This window comes from Acartia tonsa, chromosome 12 (assembly GCF_053477335.1).
Source record: "Acartia tonsa isolate MP-2025a chromosome 12, ASM5347733v1, whole genome shotgun sequence".
Classification (NCBI taxonomy): domain Eukaryota; kingdom Metazoa; phylum Arthropoda; class Copepoda; order Calanoida; family Acartiidae; genus Acartia; species Acartia tonsa.
The window spans coordinates 30,744,058-30,762,046 of NC_137271.1; the positions used below are offsets into that span (position 1 = coordinate 30,744,058).

The following is a 17,989-nucleotide window of genomic DNA, read 5'->3' on the forward strand; positions in this document are numbered from 1 at the left end:
ACCAGACGTGTCCAATCTTTTTGTTCAATGATTTTAATCAACAGAAGGGATAACTTTTTATCATTGGGTTTTTATTTCAATGGATCCGATCCAGATTAATAAAATAATTTCTTCAGATCCCCTGAAAATCTTAGATCAATCCGTCCAACAATTTTTGAGAGGTTATTACTAAAATTACTATTTTTTACCATCTAATAAAAGTAAAATTCCATATTCCAATTTCAAGAGAGACTAATTAACTGTAAGTTGCTTACAGTGCCTATGATAAAATTACGTCATACAATACAAATGACTAATGATAGGCCAATACACAGACTAAATTACCAATGGCAGGTCAGTATACATTTTATTAACCAATGCAATGGTAGTCCAACATAGCGTCACTTTTATATGCCCTATAAAAAGCTTCAATTAACTGGAGGTATACCCCATAATATTATATAAGATTATTGTCTAATGAAGTAGCTTAATATCTTCAAAAAAAAGATAATAAAGTTGTACAACATTGAAATATGAAAAAAACAGAATAGATAAGATAAAAGTTCTTCCGTGACGCAATCAAACTAGGGTTATAAGGGATACTTGCAGCAAGTAACAAAAAGAAATAGCCAATGAGAGGCCACTAAAAATTTTACCATTGGTCAACAACGGCCTCTCATTGGCTATTTTTTTTGTTACGTCATATTTTTTGCACCAATACTCACAGCATCAAAATAAAAAAAACCTTGGCAGGGATCTAAATGGATAAGACAATGGCCAATAAATTAATGTACATTCCGAATGATGAAACACTAAATTACCCTTCTGTAGATTAATATTAAAGGTTAAAACGTTTGAACACTGAACTTAATAAACCACCCAATCAAATTTAGTAAAAGTACCCAACGTTGTTAAGCCAAGAAAACGTTACTATAAAAGGTCGGAGACTAGTGTAATAAACAGCCCATTGTCCTCTATCTCTCTATCTCTCTGGTATCTTGGTTAATTTGCAGAGTAGAGTAGTAGACAAGAATAAAATTTCCTTTAATTTATATTTATAAAAAAATTACAATTATGAAATATAAAGATTTTACTGTAATGTTTTCTCCATATCAAAGCCAGGATTTTGATAATATTTTTCTATATTTTCTTCCTCTATTATCTTATTATTATTATTATTGGTCACTATTCTTGATTCTCTAACAAACCAAGTGAGGAGGAATGCTGCGAATGTAAAGATGGACAACCTGAAAGTAGTAGAATTAAATTTTTCTTCAGATGTTTAATTATAAAATGTTCAAATTCAGATGAATAGTCTATTCTACATTTTATTATTTTTTGTCATTCCTGAAGTCTCTTTATTGTGAAAAAGATCTACTCTTGAATTTAAGTAATAATAATAAAGGTATAACAACAACAACTAGCGATGCACAAAAAATAATCAATGTAAATACGGACAAAGTAAACTAAAGAGCATATATACAGTGGTCTTAGATCAAGAAAATATTTGCAGAAATCACGAAACCTTCTCTTTAGTTTTAAAAGTTATACTTTATACATTTTAGAAATATGACTGGCAGACTAATGGAACAAGTAAATTATATACTAGATGTTATTTGTATAGGTCTAGGGATCACAAAATAAGCCTTCTATCTTGCAAAGCAGCCTTAACGGACAGATGGACAGACAAAGTAAATTATAGCACAGCTTATAAAGCATTTAAATACTTACACAATAAAAAATATGACAAAGGGATGTTGAATATTTCCCGTAAATATAGTTTTATTGATGATAAATATTGCTGCAAATCCAAAACTGTCACCGAAACCTAAAATAGAAACCAGGATATATCAATGAAAGATATACAATTTTGGATATAGTCCCTTTCGTTACTAGCCTCTTAAGTGGCGTTTCATCCCCCCCCCCCGCAGGAGCTGGAAATAAAAGAAACGCTAGTGTAAAAATACGTGGAAAAGCCCCTTAAGAGGCTAGTCACGAAAGGGATATACTGATGATTGTCTATTAGATTGAAAAGATTATGAATAATTTAAATTAATAAGTAATGTTACACAATAAATGTTGGGTAGAAAATATGAAAATATGCAAATAAGAACGAAAAGTAGATAAATAGATATAAGGGATAAAATAGAGAGACAACAAAAATTATAATATCCATTTAATTTTGATATTTTCAACAACAAAAAAATTGAATCAGACAAAGAACACCAAAATGAGGGAGAAATTTGAGAAAAATATAAAAGCTGCCTTGAATGTTTTATAGTTAATTCATAATTATGCCTTATAATGATGGGAATGTTGACCAAAAGTGCCGTGTATCTTGAATAGGAGCCAAGAAAATCACGTTTCTCCCACTTCGTGTCTTACAGACAGACATTTCGAATTCTAAAGTAGCTTCGCTACTAAAAATTGTACCTACAGCACCAATAATTACACCACTATGTTTTCCAGGGAACAGTTTCATAACCTAAAGAATAACAACATCCATAAACAGCGAAGCACAAAAAGTATTGGAACAGACAAACAGACTACGTGAGTCATATAACAGATGTTCAGTTTTCATAACAATGAAAAAAGGAGAGAATATGCAAAAATATTAAGAAAATGTGTATGTATAGATTAGATATGCATGTGTCAAAGGAATCTTCACTTAAATTTCAACTATCTATCTTTTTATCCTGAATACAATTAGATAGACAGACATCCTCTTATATACTATGCACTTATTAACCTGAGCAGGTACAGCAGAGAAGAATGAAAAACTCAAAAGATAAGACAACAATATCAATACACAAAACCCTAAAACAAAAAAATATTATTTATCTTTTTAACCTATGCATTTATATCTCCATGAATAAAATATTTCTACCACGCAAAAGAAATCTAAAATATTTGGGGGGCAAATTAAAAAAGGTCGTCTTTACTACATTTTTTGCTAGTAAAATCACGAAACCTTTTACGAATTAATTCAGTTGTTAGTTACGACTGCTATAACTCTATTACTTTATTATTAATTTATGGTTTGATAACTGTTATTTGAAAGATTTCCCCCAAAAAATATAAATGTCTGAATCAGAATTGGAACAGAAAAACTTATTAATTAGTTTATTTGTTAAAAAATACAAACCTTCAAATGAAGCAAAACCAACCCAATAAATGCAAGCAAAATCTATGGCTAGGATCAAGGTTTGTACGCTCATAACTTGCTTGAAAGTAAATCTAAAATAATGAAAAAGTAAAAAGTACTAAGTATATGGAAGTCTTATTGTCTGTTTTACTTTAAAGATATCTTAAACGGTTTCATTATAATGATTAACAGTATTATGTTTTGGCTATCAAAACTTTCTTAAAGAAAATCTGAAAAAATGGCTGAAATAATGGTAAAATTTCCAAAAATATCTTAAAATCGGCTGTTATCTTAGTCTAATCACTTCCTATTAGGAGATTAGATTTATTTTCTACAATCTTGTTTTCTTTTTAATTTTAAATCAATGATAGCTAGTGAATAACTATTTCTAGTTTCTATTACTACAAACTTGTTTCACAGGCTGTTAAATTATTACCTGTCCAGTAATGCGCCAAACAAAAATCTACCAAGAGTGTTAAATAAGCCTCCAACACCTACATAAAGAAGTGACCATTTCCAGAGTGTTGGTTAGAAAAAAAAGACTGAATATTATTGAAATTAAGTATCTATCATTAATTTAATTCGATTAAGTCTATTGTAAACGATTTGTTTAAGTCATAGGTTACATAAAGTGAAATAACAATAAATTTTTTATTACTTGGGTGTTGCACCAGATTTTCAAGTAACCTAATAAAGTAATACTCGCAGCAGGATAAAAAAATAATACCCAACACCTACCCAATTTACCCTATCCCCTCTCCTCCTACTGAATGGATGAACTGACCAATAAATGAAGTTTATATTAGAAACATATAGTCATTAAAAATTATGCTTACGTTTTAAGTGATAGTTCATACCATGAGGAAAATAACCATGCATTTTGATAAATAGGTACAATTAATTAGAGAAAAATTTATTTTAATTTAATTTAGTCTCGCTTATTTATCCCTCATTTCACGACAAATAAAGAGCAATAATTAATTGGTCTACTTACCTCCTATTATGGATAGTAATCTGTCATCAGAACTCAACAATAAACTATCCATAAAAGATCTTTGGATAAAAAATTCCTAACTCTATCTCTTTATGCACACAGTTACTTCAAAAAGAACATTGTCATGAAGGGGTCAGTAACAAATAAATGATTTATTTTTACCTTTCTCCTCCAAAAAATGTAATTATGTCCTATGAATTGTTTAAAAGTTACCCCTAGATTTCGAAAAACTCATGGCAACGTTATTTTTTCCGTTGATATAGATATTTTGAGAGGATTTGAATAAAGTTTCGAGGTTCCTAAAACTTTATTTCAATTTTTGGGTGCATTGCTCCTCAGGGATATAAAGGGATAAGACGTCCTATATAAATGTACGTCCTTAGAGATGATACACAAAATTACCCATTCTGTAATGCAAATTACAATAAATGATTGAAACGTTTGGACACTCAATTTAATGACCCAACCAATGAAAATTCCATAAAAGTCCCCAAAGTTAAGCCGACGAATAAGAAAACCATATGATAAAACTTTGGGGACAAATGTTATAAACAGCACAATGTTCCCTCCCTCCCTGATTGTTCCTAGTTACAGGATTGAACTGTATAGATCCAGTAGATTTCATTCCTAAAGGATTTCCATTGAGTGAGAATAGATGCGCCTGCTGTAATCATCATTATCCTCAAAAAAAATGATAAATATCGGGGTTCGGCAGCCATGCGACAGCACCGCATCAGCTTCAAATTTAAAACTGCTAGTGTGACTATGAAAGAGTTCTCGAAAAGATTAATTGTCTGTTCAGGAACAGGTTTAGATCCAATGGAATTTTAAAGTTATAACATTACGATTTCAGTGAGTCTGACGCTCGGCTGCCGAGCCCTGATAAATACCTAATGTAGAAAAATTATATACATATTTGGATAAGAGAATTAACAATAAATTTATGTACAACCTCATTTATGATAAACAAAACAATCCTTTCTGTCGATTATGATTATAATAAAAGTGTAATTAACAGTGTAATTAACAGTCCACTGTCCCCTCCATTTCTGAGAAAGATAGATACTTGTCCTAAACTCGTAAATATGACAGAGCGTCAGTAAAACTGACTTTTATAAAGTAGGTATGCTAAATAATAATTATCGGTAGTTTCAATTAAACTACCTAGTCGAGCAGAGAAAAATTAGCCCCCCCCCCCTTTATTTTGAATTAAATAAAATTTAAGGGAGAATAGTTTTTTTGCTTCGTGTTTTACTTTAGGTTAGGTTAGGTTATATTGTGTAGAGTGTAGCCCCGCAGGGTTAGGGCACCACTGGTATATGCCCCGTAGGGTTAAGACCCTGATTATGCTTACCTGAATAGGAATAGTATGTACACTTCTCTTGTTTTAAATCCATTCTCTTTTAGATACACAAAAGCCTCTCTAAATTTTAATTATTTGAATTAGATTAATAAATGTTAAATTATTTATATTTATAATAAAAACATTAGGTTGTTAGATATCTTCATTAATGTCAATTTTCAAAAGCCATTAAAAAATAAGGACGTTCCCGTCGTCTTTTGCTTTTTTTTCAGAGACGTGGGGCCTTATCTATTAAAATTATCTAGGCTAGCTATTATTTAGGGTTTTCTTGGCCATATATACTAGGTATAAGGCTAGCCTACAATATTTTATTGAATTCGGCCCAAAAGTGTCAGGGTGTATCCTTATAATAAAGTAATAGGATGTTTGTATGTGTGTGTTTGTTTAAACCGAAGGATCTTGCTAACCGTAGAACCGCTATGGTTCTCCTTTACATAGGTCCTGGGAAGGTTTAAAACTATTTTGGCTTAGATTTGAAAATAAAAAAAGCCTAAAACTATCCAGAGAACCATCCAGAAGGTTTCAAAATAAAGAACTCCATCAGTTCAGTAGATAACGAGATCTTGAAGGACAAATAAAAATAATGAAAACGACCAACAATACCTTATTTCTTCAAATTTTGAACTTTTATCTTTTTGTTGATTTTTTTCGTCGATTTTTTCTTTCTTTTCAGTACACACCAATAGACTTAAAACTAATGTTTTCAGAAAAAAAAAGAAAATTAGTTTTAAAAGGCAGGTTAGTCATTTATTGACAAGTTGTATTTTTAATTAGTCATAGGCACATTTTCACTTACAGGTTACCTAAAGGTTTAATTTTAAAAAGATGTTTCTAGCCCCTACGGAGATTTTAAATGCTGCATGAATCTTGTAACCCTTAAACTATTGATACAACCCTGATGCTGTGAGTATTGGTGCAAAAAATATGAAATAACAAAAAAAATTAGCCAATGAGAGGCCGTTATTGACCAATGGTAAAATTTATAGTGGACTCTCATTGGCCATTTTTTTTGTTACGTCATATTTTTTGCACCAATACTCACAGCATCTACAACCCTAGATGCCTCTAGAGACACTTGAGGAATCGGAGGTGGGGGAAAACCTTTTAATTTTAGTTTAAAATTGAAAAATGAGGTTATTTTTGGCGAGAGGGATATTTTTGGTGATTTCTCATGGGAGGGTGGATGTACCCTCTCAAAATATTTAAAGGGAAAACCATACCAGTTCAGTGGTTAATGAGATCCTTCGCTAAATACAAAAAAAACTTACTACTTTATATTAAAGGGGCAACCATGTTTAAAACAATTTATCAAGATAAAAAAAAAAGATTTATAAGACCCACAATTATATTTTTGGTTTATTATTACTAAATTAGGATTTTTCACCTGTTTCTATCCTTAGGTTTATTATTTGCGACCTGACCAATTTGGTATTTTTATGTGAGTAATCAAATTTATGTAATAATCAGGTTTACAATATCATGAGTATTTATTCAATAGCACAGTTCCTCTACTAATGACTGTGTGATGTCTTTCTGTTCTTTTGTAATATAGTTCTCTTTTTTTGCTATATTGCTATTCTGCTATCTCGCTCTCTTTTTCTATCTCCCTCTTAATTTATTTCTCTCTCTCTTTCTTTCCTCCCTCTCTATCTCATTCTTTCTCTCTCTTTCTTTCTTTCTCTTTGTGTCTTTTCATCTGTCTTTCTGTAATGAAATTATCTTTTGCTATCTTGCTATTCTGTTATCTCTCTCTCTCTCTCTCTCTCTCTCTCTCTCTCTCTCTCTCTCTCTCTCTCCTTCTTTCTCTCTTTTTCTCTTAATCTCTGTGACTGTCTTTGTGTCTTTTCTTCTGTCTTTCTGTAAAGAAATTATCTTTAGCTATCTTGCTATTCTGTTATATCTCTCTCTCACACTCTACCTCTGTATCTCTTCTTTTTTTCCATCTGTCTCTCTCTCTCTCTCTTTATATATATACTAGCGGCTTCGCCCCTAGCCTCTAGGGGCTTTTTCCCTAAAGGTTTTAGATATTTTCTGTATTTTATAACTTTTTATAACTCTTTATAACATTTTATAACTCTTTATAACTTGTTATAACTGTTTATATTTATTTAAAGTGTGTTACCTTTTTTTATGTTTTATTATTATTTGGCCACAACTTGGTAAAAAATGCTCACAAATCAGACCTTTTTCGACCAAAGATACTCAAATGGTTCCTTTACAAGCCCAATCAATCAGTTTTAAGATATCTTTATATTTCAAGGAAAATTGATGAAAATACTAAAAAACAGCAAATTTAGGTGTTACCTTTTTTATGCACAGATACCATAAAATCAACAGAAAAAATACTTATTTTTACTTTTCTGTCATTTTTAAAGTTTGATTCTGTTAAATTGGCTATTCTTGAAGGGATTTATGCATTAAAATATACTGAAACATAATATTGAGCAGAAATTAATGTATTTCAAAGAAAGAAAATTTTGAAAATAAGAAATTCGACCTCTATCACTTCAGAGGACAGCTGCAAACCTCCAGTTGACAGGATATAGTTAAATACTTGTTAGCAATAATAATTTGCCCAAAAAGTAAAACAAAAAGTTTTTTAATATGGCAAAAAAATGATAATCTAAATCTTAATTTTGGGGATGATGATCTGAAGGACGTTCTTACTGGTGGTGATGATGACCCAGATGGTCTCCAATTACATGAGCGTTATGACAACTTATCTATTAAACTATGGTCCAATTTTTGTATTTGTAGCAGCCTCCAATTAAAAAATGTAACAAGAAATATAACCATCTTTTAAAAACTACTATATTTACCTTATGAATTGGAGAATTTAAAAACCATGATTGTATGTTTTGGGATTTCTCTTGATTGGAGAATGCTACAAATACAAAAATTGGACCATAGTTTAATAGATAAGTTGTCATAATGCTCATGTATTTGGATACCATCTGGGTCATCATCACCACCAGTAAGAACGTCTTTAAGATCCTCATCCCCTAAATTAAGATTTAGATTATCATTTTTTTCCCATATTAAAAAACTTTTTGTTTTACTTTTTGGGCTAATTATTATTGCTAACAAGTATTTAACTATATCCTGTCAACTGGAGGTTTGCAGCTGTCCTCTGAAGTGATAGAGGTCGAATTTCTTATTTTCAAAATTTTCTTTCTTTGAAATACATTAATTTCTGCCCAATATTATGTTTCAGTATAATACATGCATAAATCCCTTCAAGAATAGCCAATTTAACAGAATCAAACTTTAAAAATGACAGAAAAGTAAAAATAAGTATTTTTTCTGTTGATTTTATGGTATCTGTGCATAAAAAAGGTAACACCCAAATTTGCCGTTTTTTAGTATTTTCATCAATTTTCCTTGAAATATAAAGATATCTTGAAACTGATTGATTGGGCTTGTAAAGGAACCATTTGAGTATCTTAGGTCGAAAAAGGTCTGATTTGTGAGCATTTTTGACCAAATTATGGCCAAATAATAATAAAACATAAAAAAAGTAACACACTTTATATTAAATTATTGCGAGGGACCATAAAGGACCATGGAAACTCCTTCAAAAAAAAAAAAAAAAAAAAAAAAAAAAAAATGGGGGGGGATTTTTTGGTTTTTGGGGGGGTTGGGGGTGTCCCACCCCCCGAGAAAATAGCTTAAAACCACCACAGGACCAATAGGTAGATACCTTGAAGAGTAGAATCCGATCGGTTCAGTGGTTACCGAGATCTTAAGGGACAGACAGACAGACGGACGGACAGACGGTCAGACGGACAGACGGACAGACAGACATCGTTCTACTTTGTATTATAGATATATCTAACATTATCTCTCTCTTGTTATCTCTGACTCTCTCTCTCTTTCTCTCTCTCCATCTTTATCTCTCTCTCTATTCTCTCTTTTTCTCAATATCTCCAAACTATTGCTCATTTATGCTTGAGAAAGTGGCCCTTGTTGATGCTTACAAAGAGTACAAGTATTTTTTAAAAAGTGTTTCCATGAATAAATCTTATACATACAAGTATTCTAACATGGTTGTAAATTGAACAATTTTTTCCTCGATTCCTTCCTAGAATGGGATTGTTTAATTTACAGAACCATCGAGCCTTGAGGGGGTAAAAATAGAGGAGCAGCTCTACTAATTTTTTAAGTTTAAGGGGGGTTTGACACCCTTCTTATACTGTTTGAGAGAGTGGAGGTGTATATTTTTGTATATATTACCAAGAAGTATTCCATAAACCAAGGCTAGCCAAAGAAGAGAAGTTGGAACCCTGAAATTTACTAAATTAGGCCATTTAAAACATTATTATCTAGTATGTATATTGTATATGTATATTCAGGTTTTTTATCTTCAGAATCTTATATCTTAGTTTATGAGCGATCTAGAAACAAGGAAGCTCAAAAATTATGAATGGGCATTCGGAAAAAAAAGAACTATAGAGAAGTGTCATATAAAATAAACATTAAACTTGATAAATCAAATCATAAATATGTAGAATGTAAACTTATTAAAACTCTGAAAGTTTCAGCCGTCTGTTTAAATAAGAATCAAGAAAATCACGAAAAATTAAAAAATCTAAGAATCGATCTAGCACCTTAACCAATAAGCACATCTCAATGAAACTGTTTGAAAATGTGAATTTGTTCAATCCTTAATATGCTAATATTGACCTCATTTATTGGTCAGTTTGTTCATACAGTAGGAGAGGAGGGTATGAGGTAAAATGGGGCCAATGAAAGTTATCGTTATTTTAGCCAGCTGTGAGTATCACTTTATTAGAGTACATAAATAACTGGTGCATCATTCAAATAATTATTTATCGAATACATTCAAATATTCTTATCTAACTGTACGTTTTGTTAATTACAAATTTTATTTTTTGAGGATGTACTTTAACATTTAAGCTCAAGTTGTTGTTTTTAATAAAACCTGTACAATTATTCATCAAAGCATAATCAACACTAATTAAAGATAAGATCAGATAATTTTAAAATATTGATTAGGGGTCCATTTTTACGTCAATATGGCGGCTGCGAAATATTTTTAGAGGGGAGATAAAATTTAGCTCAGGATGTAAATTTATGTATCTTAGAATTGTCCTATCGATTTCACACACAGAAGGATGAGTCTCACAACAGTTAAAATTTAAAAAGGGTAGTATTTCAACTAGTATTACTAATCCGTTTGTCATTGGTAAATTAAATGATATAATAACCAGTTCTCTTGATTTATTTATTTTTTCTTAAGACGATTAGACAAAATTTCATTTCCAAAGCATCTCTATAATTAAGTCTAAAATGTCCATATTATGCATCCTGTTTTCAGGTAGTTTTGTATATCTTATTGATGCTGTCACTTTTGTTTTTCAAGGGTTCTCACAGAAGCTTTTTATATTCCATAAAAAAATTCCATTATACTGGCCTACCATTGGTCAATCAAAATGTAAACTGGCCTGTCATTGGTGATTTAGCCTGTGTATTGGCCTATCATTGATCATTTTTATAGTATGACGTCTTATTTTTATAGGCACTAAATACGACATAACGAGGAAATTTCTAAAAAAAAAACAATTACATCACCTGTCTAATACTTGAGAAGAGGCAAAATAGGTGAATCCTGTTTCATTTACACGTACTGGTGGAATATTATCTAAAAATAATGGATATATTATTACTTGGATCTTACACCAGATTTTCACGTTCTCTCATAAATTAAAATACGCAGCAGTTCTATGTTTGGAAGCTTAATCGACGACAATTTTCCCCCTGTCTTAATATCCAGGTATAGTCTACCATCCATTCAATATTAATTCTTATTATATAAAGTGGTCAGATTTTTGTATCTGTTAAGATATCGCTAACTACGGAACCGCTTGAGTTCTTCAAGGCTATGTGAGTTTGTACATAGGCATCAGGCCTAGTTTTTGGCTATTTAAATGTCACCTCTAACTGCTAGATGCTGGGAGCGCGGCTGATGGATTTTAATATTCGTAGAGAAAAGTAGCCTATTAACAGGGACGTATAAGCTTCTTATTTCAGTTTTAAAAGAAAAATTAAAATTATTTTTTGGGGGGGGAAAAGTATTTTTTCCATGGGCGATTTCTTTTGGGAGAGTTGAGTTATCCACTTTTAAAATAGTTATAAACCTTCTCTCACCTATAGGAAACTTTACTGAAATTGGGAACCATATCTGCCCATAGGTTAGTGATTTTAAGCTCATCACAATCAAACAGACATACTGTTACTTTTATATAAGGAAGATAACCTGGATTTATTAGATATGTCTGTAGAGGTATGAAGACAGTGGAACTGAAACCCATACCAGCCATTACACAGCCAACCACTTTACCCCGACTAAAAAGCAAAAATAATAATGTTTATAAAACGCTTCATGTCAATGTTTAAAGTCTGAATGTCTAGGTTGCTATTTAAGATTTTTTGGCTTCTATTAGTTATAGAAGTTTCTATGCTAGTCAAAGATGTGAAGCGCTGGAATGTGTCATTTGTGACGTCATAAAAATAAGTCTAAATCTATCTCTTTTAGGTGTTTCCATTCCCACTTCTCCTCTAATCCCTCCTTTTATTGACGTCGCACATGCCTTAATTGCAACTTAAACGGCACAAATTACAGGTGGCGAGCCTTGCAAAGCTGACTAAGTTTCAAAATAAAAGTACCAACCTATTTGGAAACCAAGAACATGCAAATATGATTGTTGGTATAGCCACAATATTTCCTGCTGCTATTGGTACCACTCCATAGCTAAAAAGAATTATTTAACAATTTAAAAACATGGTGTCCATACTAAAGAAATATTTGTCGTGTAAATTTTAATGACAAAGTTAGAAAGCTTATAAGTTCTAGTTTTCAAAAATAAAAATACCTCTCAATATGCTAATTATAGACAACAAATCGAGAGTTTCAGCAAAATCAAAAGTGAATAAGAGTTTTGAATTAATGGGACGATTCTAAATAAATTACATTTACAATTAGAATAATTAGTCAAAAACGAAAAGTTTCATATTCGAGTTTCTAACAGACCATCAAAATATACTAAAAACTTTAAAAAAATTGGTCTTTAGTCTATCAAATTAAATATTGTTTTAATAAGTTTATACTTACCAAAAAGCTATGGAAGAATCCAGGGCTAAGTAGCCTAGTATTGGAGACAATGTGTAGATGAAACATCCCAGAATAAGACAGGTCTTTGGCCCAACCAGAGGTATTATAATGCTGCCAGCTAAAATATACATAACAATATTAAAATTTCAGTGATTTCTCTCATAGAGATCAACAAGCCCCCATCCCCCACACGCCTCATTTTTTTTTGAAAAATAATTATTCTGATTCAAAGGGCCCTGTACCTTGTATAATGTATATATATCCTAACCTAAAACAGTCTGAGGTAAAATACAGATACAAAACCTTCAAAAATAGCACGAACGACAGAAAGACGAAAACACATTGTATAGACTGGGTGCGAACGTGTCATAGGATTCTTCAAGAAAAAATTTGGGCTGTGTATATACAATAACAGCCGAAAATGTCACATTTTCAATTTGGCGTTACGGACTGACGGACAGACAAAGTGAATTATGAAGTAGAATCGCTACTAAAAACTTACAGATCAAAGAGAATATCCCCGTTGTTAAACCGCCAGCTGGCAGCAATATTGCAGCCTCTCCATAACTTACAGAATCATCAAACTAGAAAAAGATGAAAAGTAAAGTATTATGCAGTAAAATCATTATAGATGTTTAAGCAAAATGGATTTTTAAAAAAAATTTGATGAAGCATCTTTGATTTTAGAGTGTAAAAAATTATAAAGCATAATTTTAATATGGCATCATACATTCTATAGTATATAAAAATCACTCCTTAACATTTGAATTACTTTATATATTTCAAACAAAGTTAAAGTTTATGGATCCTCTTTCTCCCTTTCCTCCTCTCTTATAATGTACACATTTAAATCCTAGAGGCGAAGCCGCTTGTTTGCTATAAAAGAGTGGTCATTGAACTCAGTTTTTGAAAGATTGAAAGCAGTTTTTTTTAAACAGGCTTTTTGAGATTGCTTCAGATTATGATTCCGATATATGTAAAATAACGATCAGGACCTTTCCTTTTTGGAAGATATTGCGGCAAAATGTAAATTGGCCATTTTATCCCTATATTGTGTAAAACATTGTACATAAATAGGAAGCTATTGGAGATATTAACCTATTTTCTTTTTAGGGGTGTTAGAGTGCCCAACAGTCCAATAATTGGTAACTTATAGATACCTGTTTCTTGTAGGATACCAAATAAGGTAGAAAGTTACCGAATAAGCTGTAATAGCTTCCTAAAGAACAAAATTTAATAAAACATCTTATGTATTTTTGAGAAGTTTTCATCCATTCCCAGACCATTTTACAAGGATTACTTTTTATTTCTATAATGGTTTTAAGTAATTATTAGGTCTTGTGGGAGCTCTGGAAGGCTTAGGCATCAAGTTGTAGGGAGCTATGTTTTATTTAAATAAGCGGGAGGGGCGAATTTTAGTTCATAACCAAAGAAAAACCTGGGGATAACCTATGGGCAAGACCACGAAATGATATATTATTTTGGTGCGTCTCTGAACCAAATCATTGAAATTTGCATTATTATACGGTTAAACGTCCTTTTAGACAACCAACCATTTGGTTAAGCGATATTTGGCTAAAAGTCCTAACTGTACATGTTAATGAGTTGCGCATTCTCCCTACTCTAACTATAAATGTCACGCACCTGACATATTAGTATTAGGAACTATTTTTAACATCTATAGTTATGACGCAGTCTTTGGCCTACAGTCGCGGGCTATAATAAAAAATTCTTTTCGGAGCTTTTTCTTACCTACGACCATTTGAATGATAAAACCTGCAAAAACGCACATAACTCCTCTTAGCTTTGGTGGTATTGATAGTTTTAACATTTTCATATTCTACTTTTAATATTATTTGAATAGGTAGATAAAAGTAAAAGAAGGTGTATTAACTTTTTTGCTTTTTATTTAAGATAGCTAGCCGGTGCTTTTAGTAAGTAGTAGATGTAAAAATTTTTATAGAATTCAGATATGCAATCGGTTTTTTTTGTAGACCTCTTATTTTTTAACCATTACAGATTGGGGGGGGGGGGGGGGCTCACAGAGCTTTTTTCAATCTCATTTTTTTTTAGGTAAGATGGAGAGCTGTAACTTGAACAAAAATAGTAAGATCTTTAATTTGACACCTTACTTGTAAAATTCTGTTGAGTAATTATTGAAAAAATCTATTTTTTTAACCGCGGTTTAATAAAAACTTTAAACCTTAATATTTTCTCAAACAGACATAAAAACATGGGTTCATATATACCTTTAGAATCAGAAAAATATTACGAATCCATTCTAAGCAAAATTGAAAAAAGTAAAAACTTAAAAAAATGAAAATGACCTAAAATATTATATTTTTACAGGCAACACTTAATTGTAACTATTAAACTAGCCATTTAAAAATCTCTAAAATTGACGAATCAAGAAGCTTCACCTCAAAACTTAACCAATAGAATTGACAAAAAAAGGATAATGTTCAAACAATATATACAATAGGTACTACAATAAAAATAGTAATACTTACATAACATGTAAAGAATGAAAAATTATGAACAAGTATGCTTCAGTCTGTTTATAAACTTCAAAACAAGGCAGTTAAAAATGCATTATTGTTTCTTGTGTTTAAAAAATATCTGTTACAGTGTATGTACATTTGTTTAGGTTTTGTTCAAGTCAGCCCTTTAAAGCCGAAAATTATGATTCTTAAAATAAACTTATTTTTTTATTATATTTTTATAAAACTTTTTCAATTTTGCTTAGAATAGATTTGTAATATTTTTCTGATTCTAAAGGTATGTATGAACCCATATTTTTAATGTCTGTTTGAGAAAATATTTAGGTTTAAAGTTTTTATTAAACAGAGGTTAAGAAAATAGATTTTTTCAATAATTACTCAACAGAATTTTAAAAGTAAGGTGTCAAATTAAAGATCTTACTATTTTTGTTCATACTGGCCATTTTCTTTTTTTATTTTGTTGCGTTTTAGTACCTTAAAACCGACTTAAATATTTAAAAAAAAAACTTAAATTACTTAAAAGATAAGAGGTCTACAAAAAAAACGATTACATATCTGAATTCTATGAAAAATTTTACATCTACTACTTACTAAAAGCACCGGCTAGCTATCTTAAATAAAAAGCAAAAAAGTTAATACACCTTCTTTAGTAAAATTAAAATCTTTGATACTCTTCGTTGATAATGATTAATAACAATAATCGACAGCTAGCTAAACTTTATGTTATAGATATTATATTATAGTTGCTTCGCTCCTAGCCTCAGGAGATAAAGCTCCTTAAGGTATCCCCCCACATTTATTTTTTTGTTTCAAAGAAAAGTGTTATCTTTTATGGTTATGTCCCAACTGGGTGGTGGGTTATCTCCCTCCCCTGTTTATTTGATTGCAAATTTTAAAAATGGAAGGTTATTTATTTCATTGGTGACGTCCTACATCCCCTGAATATTGGCCAAAACCTTAGTAATGACCAGTATGCACAATGTACTGTACATTCTATAAATATAAATAGTTTTACATTATGTATAAACATGGTTTATGTTTTAACTTGAAACGTTGAACAATGACTGAAATGAGTAAGATGTTCTAGAATATTTTCATAGATAATAAAACATACTCAAACAAGTATGACAACATCCATAATAGCCATAAACTTTATGTAAATGTAATTTTAAAGAAATAGATTATCACTGCAATATTGTTAGACGTACAACTTAACTATTATTTAACAAGGATGAAAACATCCATTAAAGCTTTGCACTGAAATGGTAAAACGAACATTAAGACTAGTAGAGTGCCATAACTGATTCCTGAAGAAGCAAAATATAAATATTTGAACAAAATTTTAAGTAATTTTGTTGCAAACCTGCTCAAATACAGGATACTGTTTAAGGACATACTTACATTTTTTAGTATTTTATTATAAAGAAGCTTAGCTTATAACATTTTACTATATTATCCTAAGAATTAGTACTCCAAAAATCAGATGAATAGAATAATAATATGACATAAAAAATTGTAAACGATTTTGGTAACGATTATAGAGGTACCACGCTTTCAAAATTGTTCCTAACAGTTATAGGAATCATCATGCAAAGTTATAACATATCTAATTTAGCGACAAGAGCTAACTGTTACTGACGGACGTGCGGACGAACCCTAAAAGCTTCGATTAAACAAAAACTTGATTACAGAGTTGCTTCGCACATATCATTGTGACTTTACGCGTCCTATAACGAGTATAGTTTTGATAAGGATGACAAGATACAAATGAGCGAAACTCTCAAATCAGACGGAACGAACATTAAATATAGTAATACCGTATTTTAGGTAATTGCTTACATGTGGTAGACTGGAGCACCGAAAACCCCCCCCCCCCCGCTTAGTTTTGACAAAAATCAAAAATAAGGGGGGGGTAGTTTTTTAATGTCTGGAAAACGGCAAGGAGGAAAAAAGCTCAGCAAGGCAAAGACTTAACCCCCCCCTTAATTTTGAAGAAAATAAAAAATAAGGGGGGGGGTAGTTTTTTCACTGTACACACGCCAGAAAGTTGAGTGAGGTAAATCAAGAAAATCCAGTATACCAGAGGGGAAACCTTATTACAGGGATATTCATGTTTTGGGGCATAATTTCCTTATTTATTGACTTTGGCCAGTAAAAGGTTTTAATTTTGCGCAAAATTAAAACCTTTTACTGGCCAAAGTCAATAAATAAGGAAATTATGCCCCAAAACATGAATATCCCTGTAATAAGGTTTCCCCTCTGGTATACTGGATTTTCTTGATTTACCTCACTCAACTTTCTGGCGTGTTGTACAGTGAAAAAACTACCCCCCCCTTATTTTTGATTTTCTTCAAAATTAAGGGGGGGGGGGGGTTAAAAACTACCCCCCCCTTATTTTTGATTTTTGTCAAAACTAAGCGGGGGGGGGGGTTTTCGGTGCTCCGGTCTTCACATGTAAGCAAGCACCGTATTTTATATTCAAAACTATTTATAAATTAGAATATTATTCCTTATAAATCTATTTAAAAATTACTTCAGTAGTTTTTGTTATAGACATATTATTATTGACACGCGATTGTGGCTCAACACGTAGCGCATCCGCTCGTCGTCGGGAAGGTGATAGGTTTGAATCTCGGTCCGACACCGCGTCATATCTAAAGACGTTAAAAATATTATACCTGATGATCCTAGGAACCATACTTAAAGATTAATTATCAGAACATTGATTTCTAAGTCTAAATAAAATTGTACATAAATTATCGCAAAATTGCGTAAATATAGGATACAGTAATAGTATATACTTTCATTTTTAAGATTCAATTGTAAAGTTTTCTCTCTTATAATACTTTACCTAGTTGGACTAAGAATCATTTTT

At 31.2% G+C, this 17,989-nt stretch overlaps 1 protein-coding gene across 1 annotated transcript; it reads right to left on the bottom strand.

Annotated features, from left to right (window-relative positions):
* Positions 1–1,017: 1,017 nt before the first annotated feature.
* Positions 1,018–14,461, bottom strand: LOC145334147 (uncharacterized). The gene is made up of 18 exons (XM_080179450.1): positions 14,366–14,461; positions 13,774–13,832; positions 13,116–13,197; positions 12,614–12,731; positions 12,173–12,253; positions 11,759–11,847; positions 11,074–11,143; positions 9,715–9,764; positions 6,085–6,175; positions 5,473–5,541; positions 4,746–4,799; positions 4,119–4,162; positions 3,561–3,618; positions 3,125–3,216; positions 2,729–2,796; positions 2,413–2,464; positions 1,711–1,807; positions 1,018–1,226 (listed from the first exon to the last, which is right to left on the bottom strand). Exons 1-18 carry the CDS (start codon positions 14,448–14,450, stop codon positions 1,070–1,072), a joined length of 1,416 nt encoding a protein of 471 aa, XP_080035576.1. The 5' UTR covers positions 14,451–14,461; the 3' UTR covers positions 1,018–1,069.
* Positions 14,462–17,989: the final 3,528 nt, after the last annotated feature.